The 16,500-nt window shown below is 45.8% G+C and overlaps 2 protein-coding genes across 2 annotated transcripts in view; one reads left to right on the forward strand and one right to left on the reverse strand.

Moving 5' to 3' along the window:
• LOC119273739 (disease resistance protein RGA4-like) overlaps positions 1-2,202 on the reverse strand; it is a 5,385-nt gene extending 3,183 nt beyond the window's left edge. The window contains exon 1 of the mRNA XM_037554804.1: positions 1,424-2,202. Within this exon, the coding sequence (XP_037410701.1) occupies positions 1,424-2,148 (725 nt within the window). The 5' untranslated portion in view covers positions 2,149-2,202. The remainder of the gene's footprint in view (positions 1-1,423) is intronic.
• A 335-nt stretch (positions 2,203-2,537) lies between these two features.
• On the forward strand, positions 2,538-16,247 carry LOC119270807. Its single transcript, XM_037552864.1, has 8 exons — positions 2,538-2,668; positions 2,742-3,629; positions 6,999-8,600; positions 8,740-8,810; positions 9,450-9,801; positions 9,951-9,994; positions 12,062-15,705; positions 15,869-16,247. Exons 2-8 carry the CDS (start codon positions 2,743-2,745, stop codon positions 15,878-15,880), a joined length of 6,612 nt encoding a protein of 2,203 aa, XP_037408761.1. The 5' UTR covers positions 2,538-2,668; position 2,742; the 3' UTR covers positions 15,881-16,247.
• Positions 16,248-16,500: the final 253 nt, after the last annotated feature.

Consider the following 16,500-nt stretch of genomic DNA (forward strand, 5'->3'; position numbering starts at 1 on the left):
CCTACCCTCAACATCCAAATTATGCAATCCTGCCAACGCCACTGGTTTGCAATGGAAGTAGGTATAATGTTAGTCAATGTTACTTTACCAGAATGTTTGGAATGTTCATCATGATCTGCTTAGGCTGCTAGATGAGTTTCATGTAAAAAACATAGATAACTGTAGACTAAGACTTTGTGATATTACCATGACCCCTACAGGAAAAATGGTGATATAATTCAAAAGTACATCCACATTTGTATTTTGAATTTTTTCATTAAAATTATTCCTGAAGTGTTGGTTAATAGGTTGATTAGGATTGTAAAGAGTGTTATTAGGGTTTCTCAGACCGCTTTTCTCCAAGGTATGTATATTAGAGAGAGTACTGTTATTACACGAAACCCCGAATGACCTACATAAAAGATATGTTATGGAGTGCTCTTCAAATTGATTTTGAGAAAGCTTTTGGGAAAATCAAATGTCCTTTCCTTTTGGAAGTGCTATAAATGAAATGATTTCTCGGCAAATCGAATGGATGGAGCATGACTTTTTTTCTTATAAAGTAAGGTGGAATTCAGGTAAATGGAGAAATTAGACAAATATGCTCTTTATGCACTATCTATCATTTGTAGACATAGGAGTTAGACAAGGACTGACCACTGGAATGGCAAATCATTTAGTAGAAGGAAGAGTGGCCATACTGCAATATGCAAATGGCATAGTATTGCCTCTACACTTTGCCTTGGAACAAGCGAGAAATTTGAAGTTCCTTATGTGCCTTTTGTGCAAATGTCTGGCCAGAAGCTAATAAAAGTGAGGGGATGTGTTTTCGTCATGTCAAAGATAAACTCTACTTATATGAGGAAGTTTTCACTTGCAAAGTAGAACTACCTATGAAGTATCTAGGTAGGCCTGTAGAGGACGTTAAAAGAATCAGAAATAGTGATTAGAATGCAACAGTTAAAAAAGTAGAGAACACACTGAATTGTTGGAAAGACAAAAATCTTTCTTTCGGTCGAGGAAAGCTGTAATTAACACTTCATTAACCAGTGTGCCATTATGCATGCTTTCTTTCTAGAAAATATCTAAGGGTGTTATGAAGAATTTGACACATTTAGAGCAAGGTTCCTTTGGAGTGGAGAAAAATAATACCACATGGTCTCCTGGCTTGTTGAATTGTTTCGTCACAATATATAAGCATCTTCTGTAACCATTTTAATGCACGAGGTGCTTTGCAAGATTTTCTTGTCAATCATATTAAATATTGTATTTATTTAGAAATAATGGCAAGGTTACATTTTTCACTAAATGTCCATATGAAAAATGCAATAGTTGAAAGAACTTGTCATTTCATTAGTTAAACCGGTGAGCAATGCTTTTTCCCAACAAGAGAAAAACACAAAGGAAATTAATTAGTCTACTGAAGAAGTATATGAGGGCTTACTCTTTGCCCCTTAGGAAATCCTGCAGGCTGACGCAGAGGCGCTGGAGGTCCATGGCATCCTCGTCATGGTTGCCTTGAGGGTCAATATCCAGGAGTATGTTCTTGACAACCTCCTCATGGGTGCCAGCCGAAGGAACCCATGCCCGATGAGGAAATTTCATGCCGGCTTCACTGGAATAGAATTGTTTGGCAAGAAGGGTCTTGCCTAGGCCACTGAAGCCAACGATGGAGATCACCTTGGGCGCCTCTTGCCTGCCGGTTAGCTGTACAAGCTCCTGCAGCTCAGCGAGGCGCTCCAACATGCCCACGGCCTTGTCGGAAGGAACATACCGCTCAGAAGGTTGGCGTGGCCCTTTTCGTGAAGCGATGCATGTCTTGACTTCCTCGTGTAGCTTCTGGACATTGTCGTTGAATCCCTGGATCTTGGTTGCGAACTCGGTGCAGCTCTCCATAGATCCCTTTTGCTTTTGCAGGAACTGGTGTATGCAGTCCTGCGTATCTTGACACAAGAGTTTGAGTCGCCGATCGATCCTCATCAGCCTGGCTTTGTCACCTTCTTGCCGGGAGTAGCCATCTTCAAGTTGTGATTGCACCGCTTCAGCCTCACTCTTGAAATCTTGAATGTTAGCGTTGATGGCAATCTTGTCTCGCTTAGAGTCTTTAAGCTTTTCCCGAAGCTTGGGCAAGATGGTATTGAAGAAGGCACCAAACGCAATGGCCTCCATCTCTCTCAATTTGCCTATTGGAGTGCTCCGTGGCTGCAGGTGGTGGTGTACATGAGTGGGAAATGGCGAACTCTCATATCATGCATGGACCTCAATGCTCAAGGACAACTTAAGCGTGCGTACTTCCTCAAAAAAAAAACTTAAGCGTGCGTACAGATCTAAAAGGGACCAGTAAAGAGTTAATAAGAGTGTAATTTAATTTGCAAGAACAAGCGGGGGTTCTTAACTAGTACTGTATATGTATGCTGTAGGCCGGCGATTATAAATTTCGTAAAGTTGCAGTGCTTTTATGCATTTCTTTCTTTCTTGTGATTCCATACAAGTTGAGTGGTTAGAGTGTAAACCGGCGGGTGGGCCGGGGAGAGGTCAAACCGGTGGCTACGCTGCTCATCATGAGGCCTAGAGTGCAGCATGCACCTTCAATCTTGGTTTGAGCCTCAAAAACCAATTCGTTCACTCTAAGCTAGGTGATTTCGTCCGTCGACCTAATGAGAAGAACTAGCTGACTTCTCTCTGCCAGGTAACACTCTCTTTGCTTTCATACGCTCGCAATCGAATCGTTGGCACTAACTGCACGGAGTTCCATCTTTCAGGATGCATGATGGGCTTGACTTGAGGCCATCCAAGATGGATGATCCAGACACGGAGATGGATGATTCTTCTTGTGCTTGGCTCGAGGGTTTTCCTGTTACTGCTACCTTGGGCCCTGCTGGCCCCGTCATCCAGCAACTCCGCTCGCTGACCACTGTAGCCAACGTGGTTAGCAAGGATGAGATTCAGATGCTCGCAAACAATCTGGAGGTTTTATGCATCTCCCTCATGCATCAGTCGGAGGCAGCGGAACCTCTGAGCTTCACGGCCAGGTGCTGGATGAGCGAGGTCCGGGAGCTTTGTTATGACACCAAAAACTACTTGGATGATGCCCCGTTTATTTCCAAGCAAGACGATGACCATCGCCTCACACCAGAAGAGAAGCAGGAAAATGCCCAGTTTGAATTCCAGATGCTTGAGGCTCGGGTGATGCATGCCAACAAGAGAAGGGAAAGGTACGGATTTGACCAGCAGCAGTGCATCATCAACAAGCCAAAATGTCCTCCGTCTATAGGACGTCGGCTTCAATCAGTTATTTTCCCGGAACTGATTGATGGCGGCCGCTTGGATAATCTTGGAAATTTGATTTGGCGCAAGGACGAGGGGCAACAGCTCACGGTTGTATCTCTGGTTGGGCTTGAGGGTGTTGGCAAGACCACACTCGCCAAGAGGATATACCACCATGTCCAGACCTGTGAGCAATTCCATTGCCGGGCTTTTGCCAAGGTGTCTCGGAACCCGGACATGAGGAGGCTTCTAACCACCATTTTCACACAGATACATATTCAATCCCCGCCCGACTTTTCTTCTCCTTCTTCTCAGCCTCCTGCTCGATGTTTGGATGCGCAGGACCTTATCGCAAATATCCAACTCCATCTGCGACACAAAAGGTATGTATGTACCTATGTAATATATTTTCTCACAACCTATCTTTAAATTTAGGTTTTCAAGAAACCAAAACACCTCACTTCCGTAGCCACGCCATGAGCTAGTCAGACCCGTTTGCACGTCATACAAAAAACTATAGGATTTCCCCGCAAAAAAAAACCAATACAGGATTAGAGTAAACTAGAAGAGTTGGATGCGCTTTGCCGTGCTGTTGATGTTATTGGGTTTTCATAATTTCTTTACTCCCTTTATTTCAAAATATTAGATGCATTAGTTTCTGAAAAGACAAACCTCTTTATGTTTGATTATTTGTAGAGAAATATATCAATATCAATAATATCAAATCGGTGTCATTCGATTCAATGAAATGAATTTTAGTACCCCTCCGTAAACAAATATAAGAGCGTTTAGATAACTAAAGTAAACGCTCTCATATTTATTTACATAGGGAGTAGTTTATTTATTTAATATTGTGGATGTCGGTATGTTTGGCTTTGAACTTTGTCAATGTTAAAGAAATTTGACTTTTCAAAAAATCTAATACACCTTATATTTTAGAACTGATGTAATATTTCGTTTGGCGAGTTGGAGAAATGATGGAGTGTATTTTATTTTTATTTATAAAGCGGTGTTTTCAATGGGCCTTTTGCCATGTGATTCTAGTTTATCTGCCAATCAAACCATACTTTTGTGAGAAAATGTTCTACGTTGATGGCTCCATGTACTATACTTGTATTACAGCATGACATGTTTGGTTTGTTTCTCTAGGTGGCGAAAGTGTGCGTGGGGTTGATACGTTTCCATATGTCGGTTATTGTCGATTGATTTGGGAAAAATGTTGACCCGGTCAAAATGTGGGCTAAATCCAAAATTAAATACCTTAATCAAATGGGACTGCTTCAATATTAGGGAGTGTAGCGAATTTTAAAAAATAGAATGAGAGAGCTCATTAAGAAATTGTCGACCTGATCAAAATCGAGTGGGCTAATTTTAAATTGAAGACCTCAATTGATTAAGAGGCCTCTAAACTTAAGGAACAAAGTATATTAGATAGATTACACAAAACTGGTAGAACTGATGACTGTTTGAGGTGGCCAAGACAGCGAAACCGGCGGGTTGGGCCCACCTACCGGGTCAACGTGGCATTGTCTACATGTAAGATTTACCGAGGTGGACATGGGTCCCACCTATCATTGATCCACCTCCTTCCTTCTCATCTCGGCCACACAAGGACATCGAGGTCGTCCAGCTAGTGTTGGCGCAAACTAATGTGCCAGGGGTGCACTGTGAGTGCTAGGGGTCCTACATTATGAGTGCTAGGGGAGCACTGACCAGCGTAGATTCACTCACATACAAACATGTACACTTGCACAAGTAGTACTAAGCTTTAAAACTATAAAACTAAATGGTTTCTTCCTTAAGAACTGGCTTACTTACAACAAAGGGATTACAAAGTCGACTATCGGTTGCACATAACATGCACTACAAACAGTACTACTTGTGTGAACATGGATCTTAGAGCATCTCCACTCGCCCCCCCCCCCCCAGGCCCTTTTTTATCGCTGACGCTTAAAAAACGGTCCGAAATTGGCGCCAGTGGACCCAGGTTGAACCCGGTGCGCTGAGGGGCCCCCGAGGGCGCCGGGGGAAACATTTTTGGCGCGAAAGCCCGATGGACCCGCCGAGTCAGCGACCAGCCGTGTCTCATCTTCCTCGTCGCTTCATTTTCCCGCGGGGAATCAATGCCAAGACTACCACCGGTCAGCCTTCCATTGATTCCTCATGGGCGCCACTTGGCGCCGCGGCCGCGACGAGGGCGGCGTCATCGTCCTCCAGGACAGCGACGACGAGGCACTGCCACCAGCCAAACCCGTCCGCCAAGGCGACCCAGGGCAGGGGTGCAACAGGGACGCGGCGGTGTGAAGAAGGAGGAGGAGGAGGACTACAGCGCCTTCGGCAAGCTCTTCAGCCTTAGGCGGCGCGGCGGGCGGCGGCGGTGCTGCAGTAGTAGTAGTTGTTTATTTTGTTTTAAATTATGTTTTCAATATTAAAAAATGATGAAACGCCTAAATTTTGCCGAATCTGTGTTGTGTTTGGCCGAATTTTGGCCGAGTACGTTTTTAGAAAACTTTTAAAAACGGAGCCTGGGGCGACGGCTGGGAACCGATCGCCCCCACACCGACTTTTCAGCTGGCGTGCCCCCGGGCGGCCCTATTTCAAGCCTCTGGGGGCCCGAACGAATGGAGATGTTCTTAAAGTCCAAGCCGCACTGCTTTGTACAACTATCGTATCCGATCCTGACATGCATTGAAAGCATGTCATCTTATCTCGCCACATGTGGCAGGTTATCCTTGACTTACCAGCCCTTTTGACTTGACTGCTCTAAGCTTGGAGAGGGGGTTTACTCAACAATCTTCAATCAACCATGTCGAAGAGTTTGGACGTTGACAATCCTAGCCTTGCCGCGCAGCTCCAGAGACTGGACACAACAAGATCCTTTGTTAGGATGTCCTCCTTCTGCTCATCGGTCGTTGACATGCCAGCAACCATGATGTACTCCGGCTTGCACGAAGAAGTTGCGACAACCTTCTGCCTCACCGATTCCAGTTGACGAGACTGCTTCGGAGGAAGAACACCACGCCGGAGGTGCTCTTCCTAGAGTCCGTGTCACCATCGTGGATGAGCAACAGGATGTAGCAATACCCGTCTGGCGTTGCCGGGGTGATCGGGCCACAGAGTTCCCCGTGGACCAGCGTCGTGGGCTTCTTTGCCCGGTATCGTGCCTTCTCGGGAAATGGCAGACGTCTCTGCTTCCCAGCAAGACACGCATCACACAACTCGGTGGCGTGCTTGATGTATGGTAGCCGTGAACGAGATCATCGCGGGCAATCTTTCGCAGCCCGTCGAAATGCTAGGGATTTGTTTCGGGGAGTAGTGCTCGCCTTCGGACACGGCTGTGGTGAGAGGGAACGGGCCCCCCTCCTCCTTCCTCGTCCCTTTCCTGGAGATATGTTTTCTCCTCTATAGATGGCGGCTATGGGGCTGCAACTTTGGCACCAAAGGGTGCCCCCTCAGAAAAATAGGGTTTCCCATCAATTAATACGTGGATACCTCTAATTTCGGCCATCCAACCCATAGGGCTTTGACCAAATCCATAGGTGTGGATTGGTGGCTTTGGTTTGTTTGATGTATCTTTTTGTCAGGCATTTGTTGAATAATTTAATAAACATGGTTGTGTGCATTTTCGATGCAATGGCCAGGGTTTCAACCTCCAATGACACTACTTATTTGTAGTCTATGTTGTCTCTTGAATAAGATGTCTATTTACTATCTTTGTTTTATTCTTATGGGATTTCCCTAAATTTGTGCAGGTACTTAATCATAATTGATGATCTATGGAGTGCTTCAGTCTGGGATATTATTAGGCGTGCTTTTCCAGATAATGGTTGCCACAGTAGAATAATAGCAACCACCCAATTTGAAGATGTAGCTTCAGCATGCTGTAGCTATCAGTCAAAGTACTTGTCTGAGATAAAACCTCTCAAACATGGTCAATCACAAGAATTATTTTTCAGTATGTTTGGCTCCAAATCTGAAGTCGGTCTTCCGAAGGACTTCGGAGAGGTTTCATACGAAATTATTGAGAAATGTGGTGGTTTACCGTTATCAATTGTAAATATAGCCAGCATGTTGCCAGCACCAAGCAAACAAAACCTCCAGGAATGGATGGACATTCGAGATTCTTTGCCTTCCACTCTGAGGGCAAATCCTACTCCTGAAGGGATAAAACAAGTTCTAAACCTTATATACAATAATCTTACCCCTCAACTGAAGACATGCTTGCTGTATCTTGTTCTGTATCCAGAGGGCTGCACAGTCACTAAGGATGACTTGGCCAAGCAGTGGATTGTTGAAGGTATTATAGAGGAAGGACAAAACAAAGAGGAAGTTGCAGGGGGGTATTTTGATGAGCTTGTCAGTAGAGGAATGATCCAAGTGGTAGACAATTACCTCGGGGTGTTGTCATGTACACTTCACCACATGGTATACGATCTTATTGTGAAGAAATCAGTTGAGGAGAACTTCATCATTGTTGTGGACTATTTTCAACCAGCTATAGGTCTTCCTCCCAAGGTTCATCGTCTGTCTGTACAATTCGGAGGTGCAAGGAGCGCACGTATACCAGCGGGAATCATGGCATCTGAAGTTCGATCGCTTGCATTTTTTGGATTCTGTGGATGCGCAGATTTCATCGAGGAGTATAAGCTTCTTCAAGTGTTAGTTCTACATGTTTGGGATGATCAAGGTGATGCCACATTTGAGCTCTCTGGAATTAGTAAATTACTTGCACTGAGATATCTGAAGATTGAATGTAATGCCGCCGTCAAACTGCCAGTTCCAGCCCAGTTTGGAGATCTGCAACACCTGGAAGTGGATACACCAGTACTTGTTATCCCATCGGATATTGGTGGACTTGGCAGACTCTCCAGTCTAAAGATTGCCGTTAGAGCGATATCCATGGAAGATATTCGTATCCTCCAAAATTTGGAAGCCCTCTCGGCTCTCTCGCTGCATGTGTGGAACACTCCGGTCGAAATGATCGTCTTCGACAAGGGCGGATTTCTAGTTCTCAAGTCCTTTGAATTCAGGTGCCCTGTGCCTTGGCTGAAATTTGAAGCGGGTTCAATGCCTTGCCTCCGGAATCTTAGCCTGTGTTTCAACGCCCACGAAGCAGAACGGCACGGTACTGCGACTATCAGCATCGAGCACCTGCCAGGCTTAAAAGAGATCATTGCACATATTTGGGTTTCAGATACCGATGTAAGATATACATTCAGAACCATAATTAGCAATCATTCAAGCAATCCTATAATCGACGAGCAGTTGATCGACCCTATTTTTCATGGACACACAACAACAAGCAAAGGGACAATCAAAATGGAAGATAAGAAGAAACAAGCTGATGATACCAGGTACTAAAAATTTACCATTCTATAAACTCTTTCTCCTCCGATACTTCGACTCCCAAACTGTCATCCATGTGCTCCTCCCCCTGCTCTTGTACTACAAAATTATTATTTTGTAACGGCCCTATATGGTTGTCATGATCAGGATGTCTACGTTTCCCTGGTCAAAAAGGACGGTTAATTTACTGGGATCCTCTTCCTGTGTGCCTGTGCAAGGTAATAATCATACATCATTTTGTAGTTCATTCCCTCCAACCCTTTTGAGCCAACTTTGGTTCTTCCTATTTCTTAATGCATGCATTTCTTTTCTTTTAGCTCTTTTTTGCTTTCCTGTTCGGGATACCTTGTGCTTCTTTTTTCTCATGCTCTCATGATTCTGTTTACTAATAATGATGATTAGTTTATAGAAACTGTTCTGTACTATTTTTAAGCCTGTGCGAATGCATTGTGAGACAAGGTGTACAGTTTGCTTGATTCTGAGTGTTTGGTGGACGAAAGATTTCGCTGAATTGATGATGCAGGTGCTGAGAAAAGAAAAGTTAAACTGGGGATAGAAACTGATGGTAGTATTAAAGTAAAGGCAGAGACATTCGCCTACGGTCGTAAAGAAATGGCCCATAGGGTATCAAAGCTGAAAATAGAAACCGAAAATATTGATGATAAGCTAGAGACAAGGTCTGTTATTCCAAAAGATATGGACATGAATACTTCACGCTGTCATCTCACGGATAATGATAATTATTTTACAAAAACTGTACTGAACTGTTTTTGAAGCGTGTCTAATATATAGGAATACATTGTGAGGCAAAGTGTACTGTTTCCTAGATTCTGAGTAACGCTGAATTGACGATGCAGGTGCTGAGAAAAAGCTTAAACTGGAGATAAAAACTGAAGTTAAGGCAGAGACATTCACCTACGGTCATGGAGAAATGGCACATGGGGTGCTGAAACTGAAAATACAAACCAAAAATATTGACGATAAGCTAGAGACAAAGTTTGATATTCCAGAAGATATGCACATCGAACAATGCACGCCATCATCTCCTATGAAGACTGAAAGTATTGAGGATAAGCTACAGACAAAATTTGATATCCTAGAAGATAAGAACATTGAGCACTGGATGCCATCATCTCCTATGAGTAACCGGACTGACATGAACTGGCAGCCTGCTGGATGGGAAGATGAGAAAAAACTATCTGATATCAGGTACAAATCACTCGTTCTTCCAAATATAAATATGGCCTCCTCATCGTCCTTCTTCTCGTTTACTTCAACGTTTAAGTTTCTAACAACGTTTAAGTCTACTCATATTTTTTTCAACTTGTTTAATGGAGCTAAATAATTTTTTTTATCAGGATGTGTAACTCACCAGGGTCCTCTTCACATGTGCCTGATTCAGGTAACCATATTCAATTTTGCATGTCTTTTCCCTTTCCTTCCAACCGAATGTCTTTTCCCTTCAAAGTTGTCTGCCATTGTGCACAAAGAATTCCATAAGTGCACTTCCTCCTATTTGCTGTAGTCTACTTGTCTTTCTTCTTCAGCAAACCACTATCAGTACAAACCTGAATACTTTTGTTCATAACCGCTGGATCTCGAATGGACGGTTCAGATATTAGGCATGGTAACTCCTCTAGCCACTTCAACTTTTGCTGGACGATTTGTACGCGTTGGGAGTTTAAGCGTATTGCCGAAAAAGGCTTTCGCCCGCTTTATATATAAAGCAAAGATTCTCGACAACCCGGTACAAACACCCGCCAACAGTACACATGCACACACCCAAGGCAGGATACATAGGCGTTGAGCGCATCAATAACCCTAGCGCTACAAGAGCAACCGGGGTCCTCAACCGTGAACACGCCATCGCGAAGAGATGAAGCCACATACAACGAACCGTGGGCTCCAAGGCGGCGCCTTCAAACACCGGAGCACCGTCACCGCCCGACCCGAGGATCAGAGTTTTTCCTGGAGCAACACGATGGGCAATGAGAGCCACGACGACGCCTTCAAGAAGGGAACGAGCTTCGCCGCCGCCGGTCTATCCGAAGATAGAACAGGTTTTCACCCCGGCCAACAATCACCACCACCGAACGCCACACCCCGGCGATCACACCATCCACATGACCATGGCCATCGGGCAGCACCTAGCCGCAGGCTTTGCCCATGAGCACCGCGGAACCACCACCAGGGCCGCTGCCCCCGACATCCAAGACCCGGACACCACCTCACTCGAGACCCACCGCTACCCCAACCAAAGATGTGGGCGGAAAGGACCCGCCTTTCGCACCCCTAGGCTGCCCCCAACGCCTCTATCGACTTATCCTGTTGTCGGGCGAGAGACGAGGTCGGTCTTGCTGCCGGGAGCGAGACGAGGTCGGTCCTACTGCCAGGTGCGAGACGAGTTCAGTCCTGCTAACGAGCGCGAGACGAGCGATAGACCGTAACCGGGGGAGGGCGAACCTTCGACGACGGTAGCGACCCAACGACGATGAAAGGGACTGAAGGTTGAAACGGGCCGCCTACAAACGAGCCGACGCCGGAAAACCAGCCGCAGCCGACCCGCCGAACTGCCATGATGCGGACGCAGCGAAAGGAAGCAGCCATGCCAAGAGAGTCGAGCCACCTCGCCGCCGCCGCCGCCCACAGCCGGAGCAGCCCCACACCGGGCCGCTGCCCCAACCCACGCCGCTCGTCGGAAAAAAAGCGCCAGATCCGGCCGGCACACATCCACCACCAGCAGCCCCAGCCCGCCTCCAGCCCCCGACCGAGACCAGAGGAGAGAAAGGGCGAGACCCACACCGCTGCGCCGCCACCTCCGCCAGCAGACCACCACTGCGAAGACGACCGCCCGCAGCCCGCACCCACCGCGTCTGGATCTGGCAGCCCGTCTTCACCACACCGGCCGTGCACCACCAGGGTGTGGCCCGTCACGCCGGCACCGCACCCGCACGCCACCACCAGCGCCGATGCGACGCCGTGCGGTGGAGCCCCACAGAAGCGCCACCACCAGGTCTGGGGCCGTCGGCCCGCGCCAGCCACCCCGCGCGAAGAGATGAGAGGGGCCCCGCCGCCGCCGACGGCGACCGAGCTTCGCCCGACCCCGCCTCTGGCGGCGGCGAGGGAGGAGGGGTGCGCTGGCGGCGGTGGTGCGGCCGCCCTCCCCGTCGCCCGCGGGAGCAACGCGGGAGGGGATAAGGTTCCTGCCTATGTGTTTCGCTGTAGTCTTCTTAGGCCTCCGTTTAAGCATATTAGAAGGCTTCAGTTGTCTAGTTATGAGCTTAGATTGTATGAGTTGAAAGCTCTGAATGTCTTGGTTCATATTCAATAGCCGAAAGGCTTTTTTACAGTGCTGAGTCCCCCCATGGGTTGGCTACAGCTTTGTGAATATTTAAAATCCATGTTTCTTGTATTGTTAGTTTTTTGTTGAGGTACGTTATGATGATAGCTCGCTGAATTGACGTTGCAGGTTCTGACATGACTTCAAAAGTGAAGACAGAAACTGGCTATATTGAAAATAGGGCAGAAACACACTTCGATTATGTTGAAGACATGGTTGTTGAACCCCAGATGACAACCAGTGGCATCTGTCAGTTTGTCAAATTATTTCAGTGGGCCAAATCTGCTATTTCCTCTCAATATTCTGGATTAATTGGTTCAAGGGAGCAAGAACTTCAGGGTGAATTATTGGAGTTGGAGGAACGGCTACAAGGTCTTAGGGACACTCTGCCCAAAATGTATGCCCTCCTTGATCGAGCAGAGTGGAGTAGCCACGAAGATTATGTGGTTGAGCTCCTTCCAAATTTGAAGGATGCACTGTATGATGCCGAAGACCTTCTTGATGAGTTCAAATGGTACGAGCTAAAGGTGACAGTGGAGGGCAATGCAAACCAATGCCCTTTCAGTGATTTCTTTAACGATGTCATTACAGGCAGCTTCAACGAGAAAGTCCAATGTATCCAAGATAAGCTGGAAAATCTTTCGAATCAGCTGGAGAAGATGGGCTTGCATGAAGCTAGAAAACGGTTTGACAAATCAGTCAGGCTAGAGACCACCTGTTTGCTAAACGAGACAAAAATATTTGGCCGCGACAAGGAGATGAAGCAGGTTATGAGGTTGCTTAGCAAACCTAAAAAAAGTAGTGATGCCCAGTCGGAAAACAAAGATAATGATGAATCAAAAATACCAGGTCTTCATGTTTTGACAATAGTTGGAATTGGGGGTGTTGGTAAGACCTGTTTGGCCCAACATGTTTGCAATCATTCATATATAAGGTCTAACTTCGACCTGATAATTTGGATTAGTGTGTCGGATGACTTTGATGCTATGAGGTTGACTAAGCAGGCCTTAGAATACTGCTCGGGAGAAAGGCCAACATCAGATGACTTGGGTACTCTTCAGGATGCTCTTTATGAACACGTGAGGGACAAAAAGGTCTTGATTATCCTTGATGGCCTGTGGGGTGATGCTTTCAAGGAAGACAGCAAATATTGGAATATATTTTGTGCACCCTTAAAAAACATTGGACGGGAATGTTTGATGTTGGTCACTACTAGATCTCCTATGGTTGCTCATAAGGTCTGCACAATGAATCCCTTTACATTGCATGGTTTGAAGGAGGATGATGCCTTTTGGAATTTCTTCAAACAATGCATATTTGGGTCCGAGAGTTCTAACTATGATCCCAATTTAGAACACATTGGTAAGAGCATACTTCCTAAGTTGAAGGGTTCTCCTTTAGCTGCCAAAAGTGTTGGACCCCTCTTAAGAATGGACCTCCGTGCATCACATTGGAATGATGTATTGGGGCGTGAACTGTGGGAGTTGAAACAAGAGAAGACTGACATTTTGCCTTCTCTTCAGCTGAGCTACATGTATTTACCACTCCGTTTGAGGAGATGTTTCGCATTCTGTGCTGTGTACCCCAAGGATTACAGATTTGAAAAGCATGTCTTAGCTGAAATTTGGGTGGCCGAAGGTTTTGTGGATCCTAAAGGTGACACTCCAGCTAAAGATATTAGTTGTCAGTACTTTGATGAACTTGTGAACGAGTCATTCTTTGAAAAATCCCGTTTCTATGGTGAGGCATACAGAATCCCTCATCTGCTGCATGACATGGCAAAACTAGTTTCAAAGAATGACTGCTTCATCATAAGAGAAAAGGCTGACTTTGGAAAAGTTCCTCCAGATGTTCGTCATCTCTCAATATTCCAGAATGACTGCTTCATGACATGGCAGATGAAGAATGACTGCTTCATCATAAGGGAAGGCATTGACCATGCCAGCTTGTTGAGCCTGTGCAAGCACACAAAGCTGCGCACCCTACTTTTTGATGAAGTTTTTGGGACTAAAGATATATCTGCTGTAATAGACCATTGGTGCAGCGGCCTTCATCGTTTGCGTGTGATGTGTTGTGGCTCTACAAATGAGTTACCAGATAGCATTGGCAACTTGAAGCATCTTCGGTACCTTGAAATCACGGGAGCTTGTTCTTTGAACAGCGTTCCTTCGGCATTCTGTCACCTCTATAGTCTGCAGATTGTATATGCCAGGGATTGCAAGCTTGAAACCATGCGCGGCGACTTCAGTAATTTGATCAGTTTAAGGAGATTTAAATCGCACGGATTTGACTATTCTCCAGGGTGTGTCCTAGACATTGATTTGGCCGATTGGCAAGGATTGGGACTTGGATTGATAAAGAATGTGTCAGATGTTAAAGGTTTGCGCTTACGTAACCTCGGCAAGATGAGCAAGAATCAGGCAGCAGAGGTGGAATTGAAGAATAAGCAACGTCTCAACAGCCTGGAACTGAGCTGGGGTTGGTACCAACGTGAAAAGAGAGACAATGATGATAGACAAGTGCTTCAAGCTTTAGAACCTCCCACTGGTCTCATGTCTCTGCACCTCCAGGGCTACGGAGGCGTATCTCTTCCAAGCTGGTTTGGGCCACAAAACCTGCCAAGCTTGGCATCACTGATACTTGATAGGTGTGATGAACTAGAGAGCATGTTCTTGGCAGAGGGCACATCATTATCACAGCGGATAGACGACCAAAACGAGATGCCTGTGGAGCTGCCAGTTGACAGCAGCAACAAAGACACCACTGGTATTTTCCCGTCCATGACAGAGCTCACTATAACTTTGTGCCAAAAGTTATCTAGCCTTGAACAACTCATACAGCCAGCTTATATTCCAGCCATCAACAAGATAACAATAGAGAATTGTGAAAGCTTGGCATCGGCTGGAAGTTTTGTGGGTTTCCATTGCCTTGAGGAATTGGTGGTTCGTAAGTGTCCAAGCATCAACTCCCAATGTTTGGTGGCCCCCTCTCTCAAGAGGCTCGTGCTGGGTCGTTTTACTGCTGAACCATTCAGAGGAAATAGCTTCAGCTTTGGGAATCTCGGCGACAATATAGAGTGCTGCTCTCTCGCCAATTTTAAGCTAACATGTGATGGCGTCACTTGCATCCAACTAGAGAACTGGAATCTTCCAGCTCTGCGGGAGTTGGAAATTTCAGTTTGTCCATCTCTTAGAAGTATCGGACAGGTGTTTACCAACCTTTCAGTTTGTGGCAGAGTATTCTCATCCCTTACTTACCTACATATTGTCTTATGTGAAGAGCTGTCAGCCATTCATAACCTCCTGTCAGAAGAATATCTACCTGTCATTCAGAAGATAGAGTTTGAATATTGCAGAAGGTTAGTGTCGCTGCCTGTTGAAATTGGGAGTTTATCCTCTCTGCGTGAGTTGAAGATTAGCGGATGCCCCAGCATCAGATGGCCAAGCGGATTGGTGTTCCCATCTTCCCTCGAGTGGCTCGAGTTAAGTGACAGTGGGGATATGTGTGCATGTGTTCCCAGCTGCCTGGAGAACCTCACATCCCTTGTCTCACTGACGCTGGAGAGATGTCCGGGTATAACGGTCATTCCAGAAAAGGTATGGAGCAAATCACTCCAGCAACTACGTATTACAGAATGTCCAGACCTTGTGTCAATCGGCGGAGCAGGGGCAATCGCACAACTGAGGACGGTGACTATTGAGGAATGTCCAAAGATGGAGGACATAAAGCAGCCTCACAAGAGAGGCCGCTTTAACTACTACCTCCGGGATATGGTAACTGCTATTCCCTAATTATTATTCTCTTCTCTTAATAATGTGGATTTCCAGATATGTTGTTTGTGCTCGTATTTTCATGCGATCTTGTCAAAATTAAGCCATCCTGTAGCTGTTACCCGCTAACCAGCTAGTGCTTCCCTTGTTTATTTTTTATATGTAGATCGTCGTCTAACGGGAAGGAACAAATGGAGGAGAAAAGGCTAAGATTCTGGCTGAACCAATTTCACAGCATGCATGGCAGATTCTTGGTATTAATCAGTCCTTGCTACAGAAGAAGGTGACATGTGGTGTCAAATGCTTAGCTTCAGCGCACGGCCGGGTAAAAACGCAAGACCTGAATAAATATATAACGTTGCCGCCCGTGTTTGGCGAGTATTTTTTGTTTTCTTTTGAGGGGAGTACTAGCAAACAAGTGAGGATCAGTCAAAACGCTGTATGCTATTTTATGGTGCCATTTGACATTTGTTTTCCCTCAAGTCAGGACTTGTATTGCAATTGCAATTCTAATATGAATATCTTCCTGCGGGAGGGGGAGACCATTTGTGAATGGCTTGTTTCCATAGCAAAAGTAGCATGGCATGTCAATTCTAGCTACCTAGCGCATCTAACTCAACTGAAAAAGTACAACTCATAATAATAATAATAATAATAATAATAATAAGGGAAGCAAAAGAGAGTGCAGAGTACCTAGCACTAGTAGTACGTACGAGCAATGGCCGGCGGCGGCCCCTATCAATCTTTTCTCCGGCGGATGTGGAGCAGAGCAGTTCATGGCGGCTGGCGGCGCCAGTG

This window comes from Triticum dicoccoides, chromosome 3A, assembly GCF_002162155.2.
Source record: "Triticum dicoccoides isolate Atlit2015 ecotype Zavitan chromosome 3A, WEW_v2.0, whole genome shotgun sequence".
In the NCBI taxonomy this organism is placed as follows: domain Eukaryota; kingdom Viridiplantae; phylum Streptophyta; class Magnoliopsida; order Poales; family Poaceae; genus Triticum; species Triticum dicoccoides.

Excerpts from the sequence above, each read along its gene's own strand:
- LOC119270807 (XM_037552864.1), top strand. The coding sequence starts at position 2,743 with ATGCATGATGGGCTTGACTTGAGGCCATCCAAGATGGATGATCCAGAC. Across the intron at positions 3,630-6,998 it reads CTCCATCTGCGACACAAAAG|GTACTTAATCATAATTGATG; the intron begins GTATGTATGTAC and ends AAATTTGTGCAG. Across the intron at positions 8,601-8,739 it reads AAACAAGCTGATGATACCAG|GATGTCTACGTTTCCCTGGT; the intron begins GTACTAAAAATT and ends TGTCATGATCAG.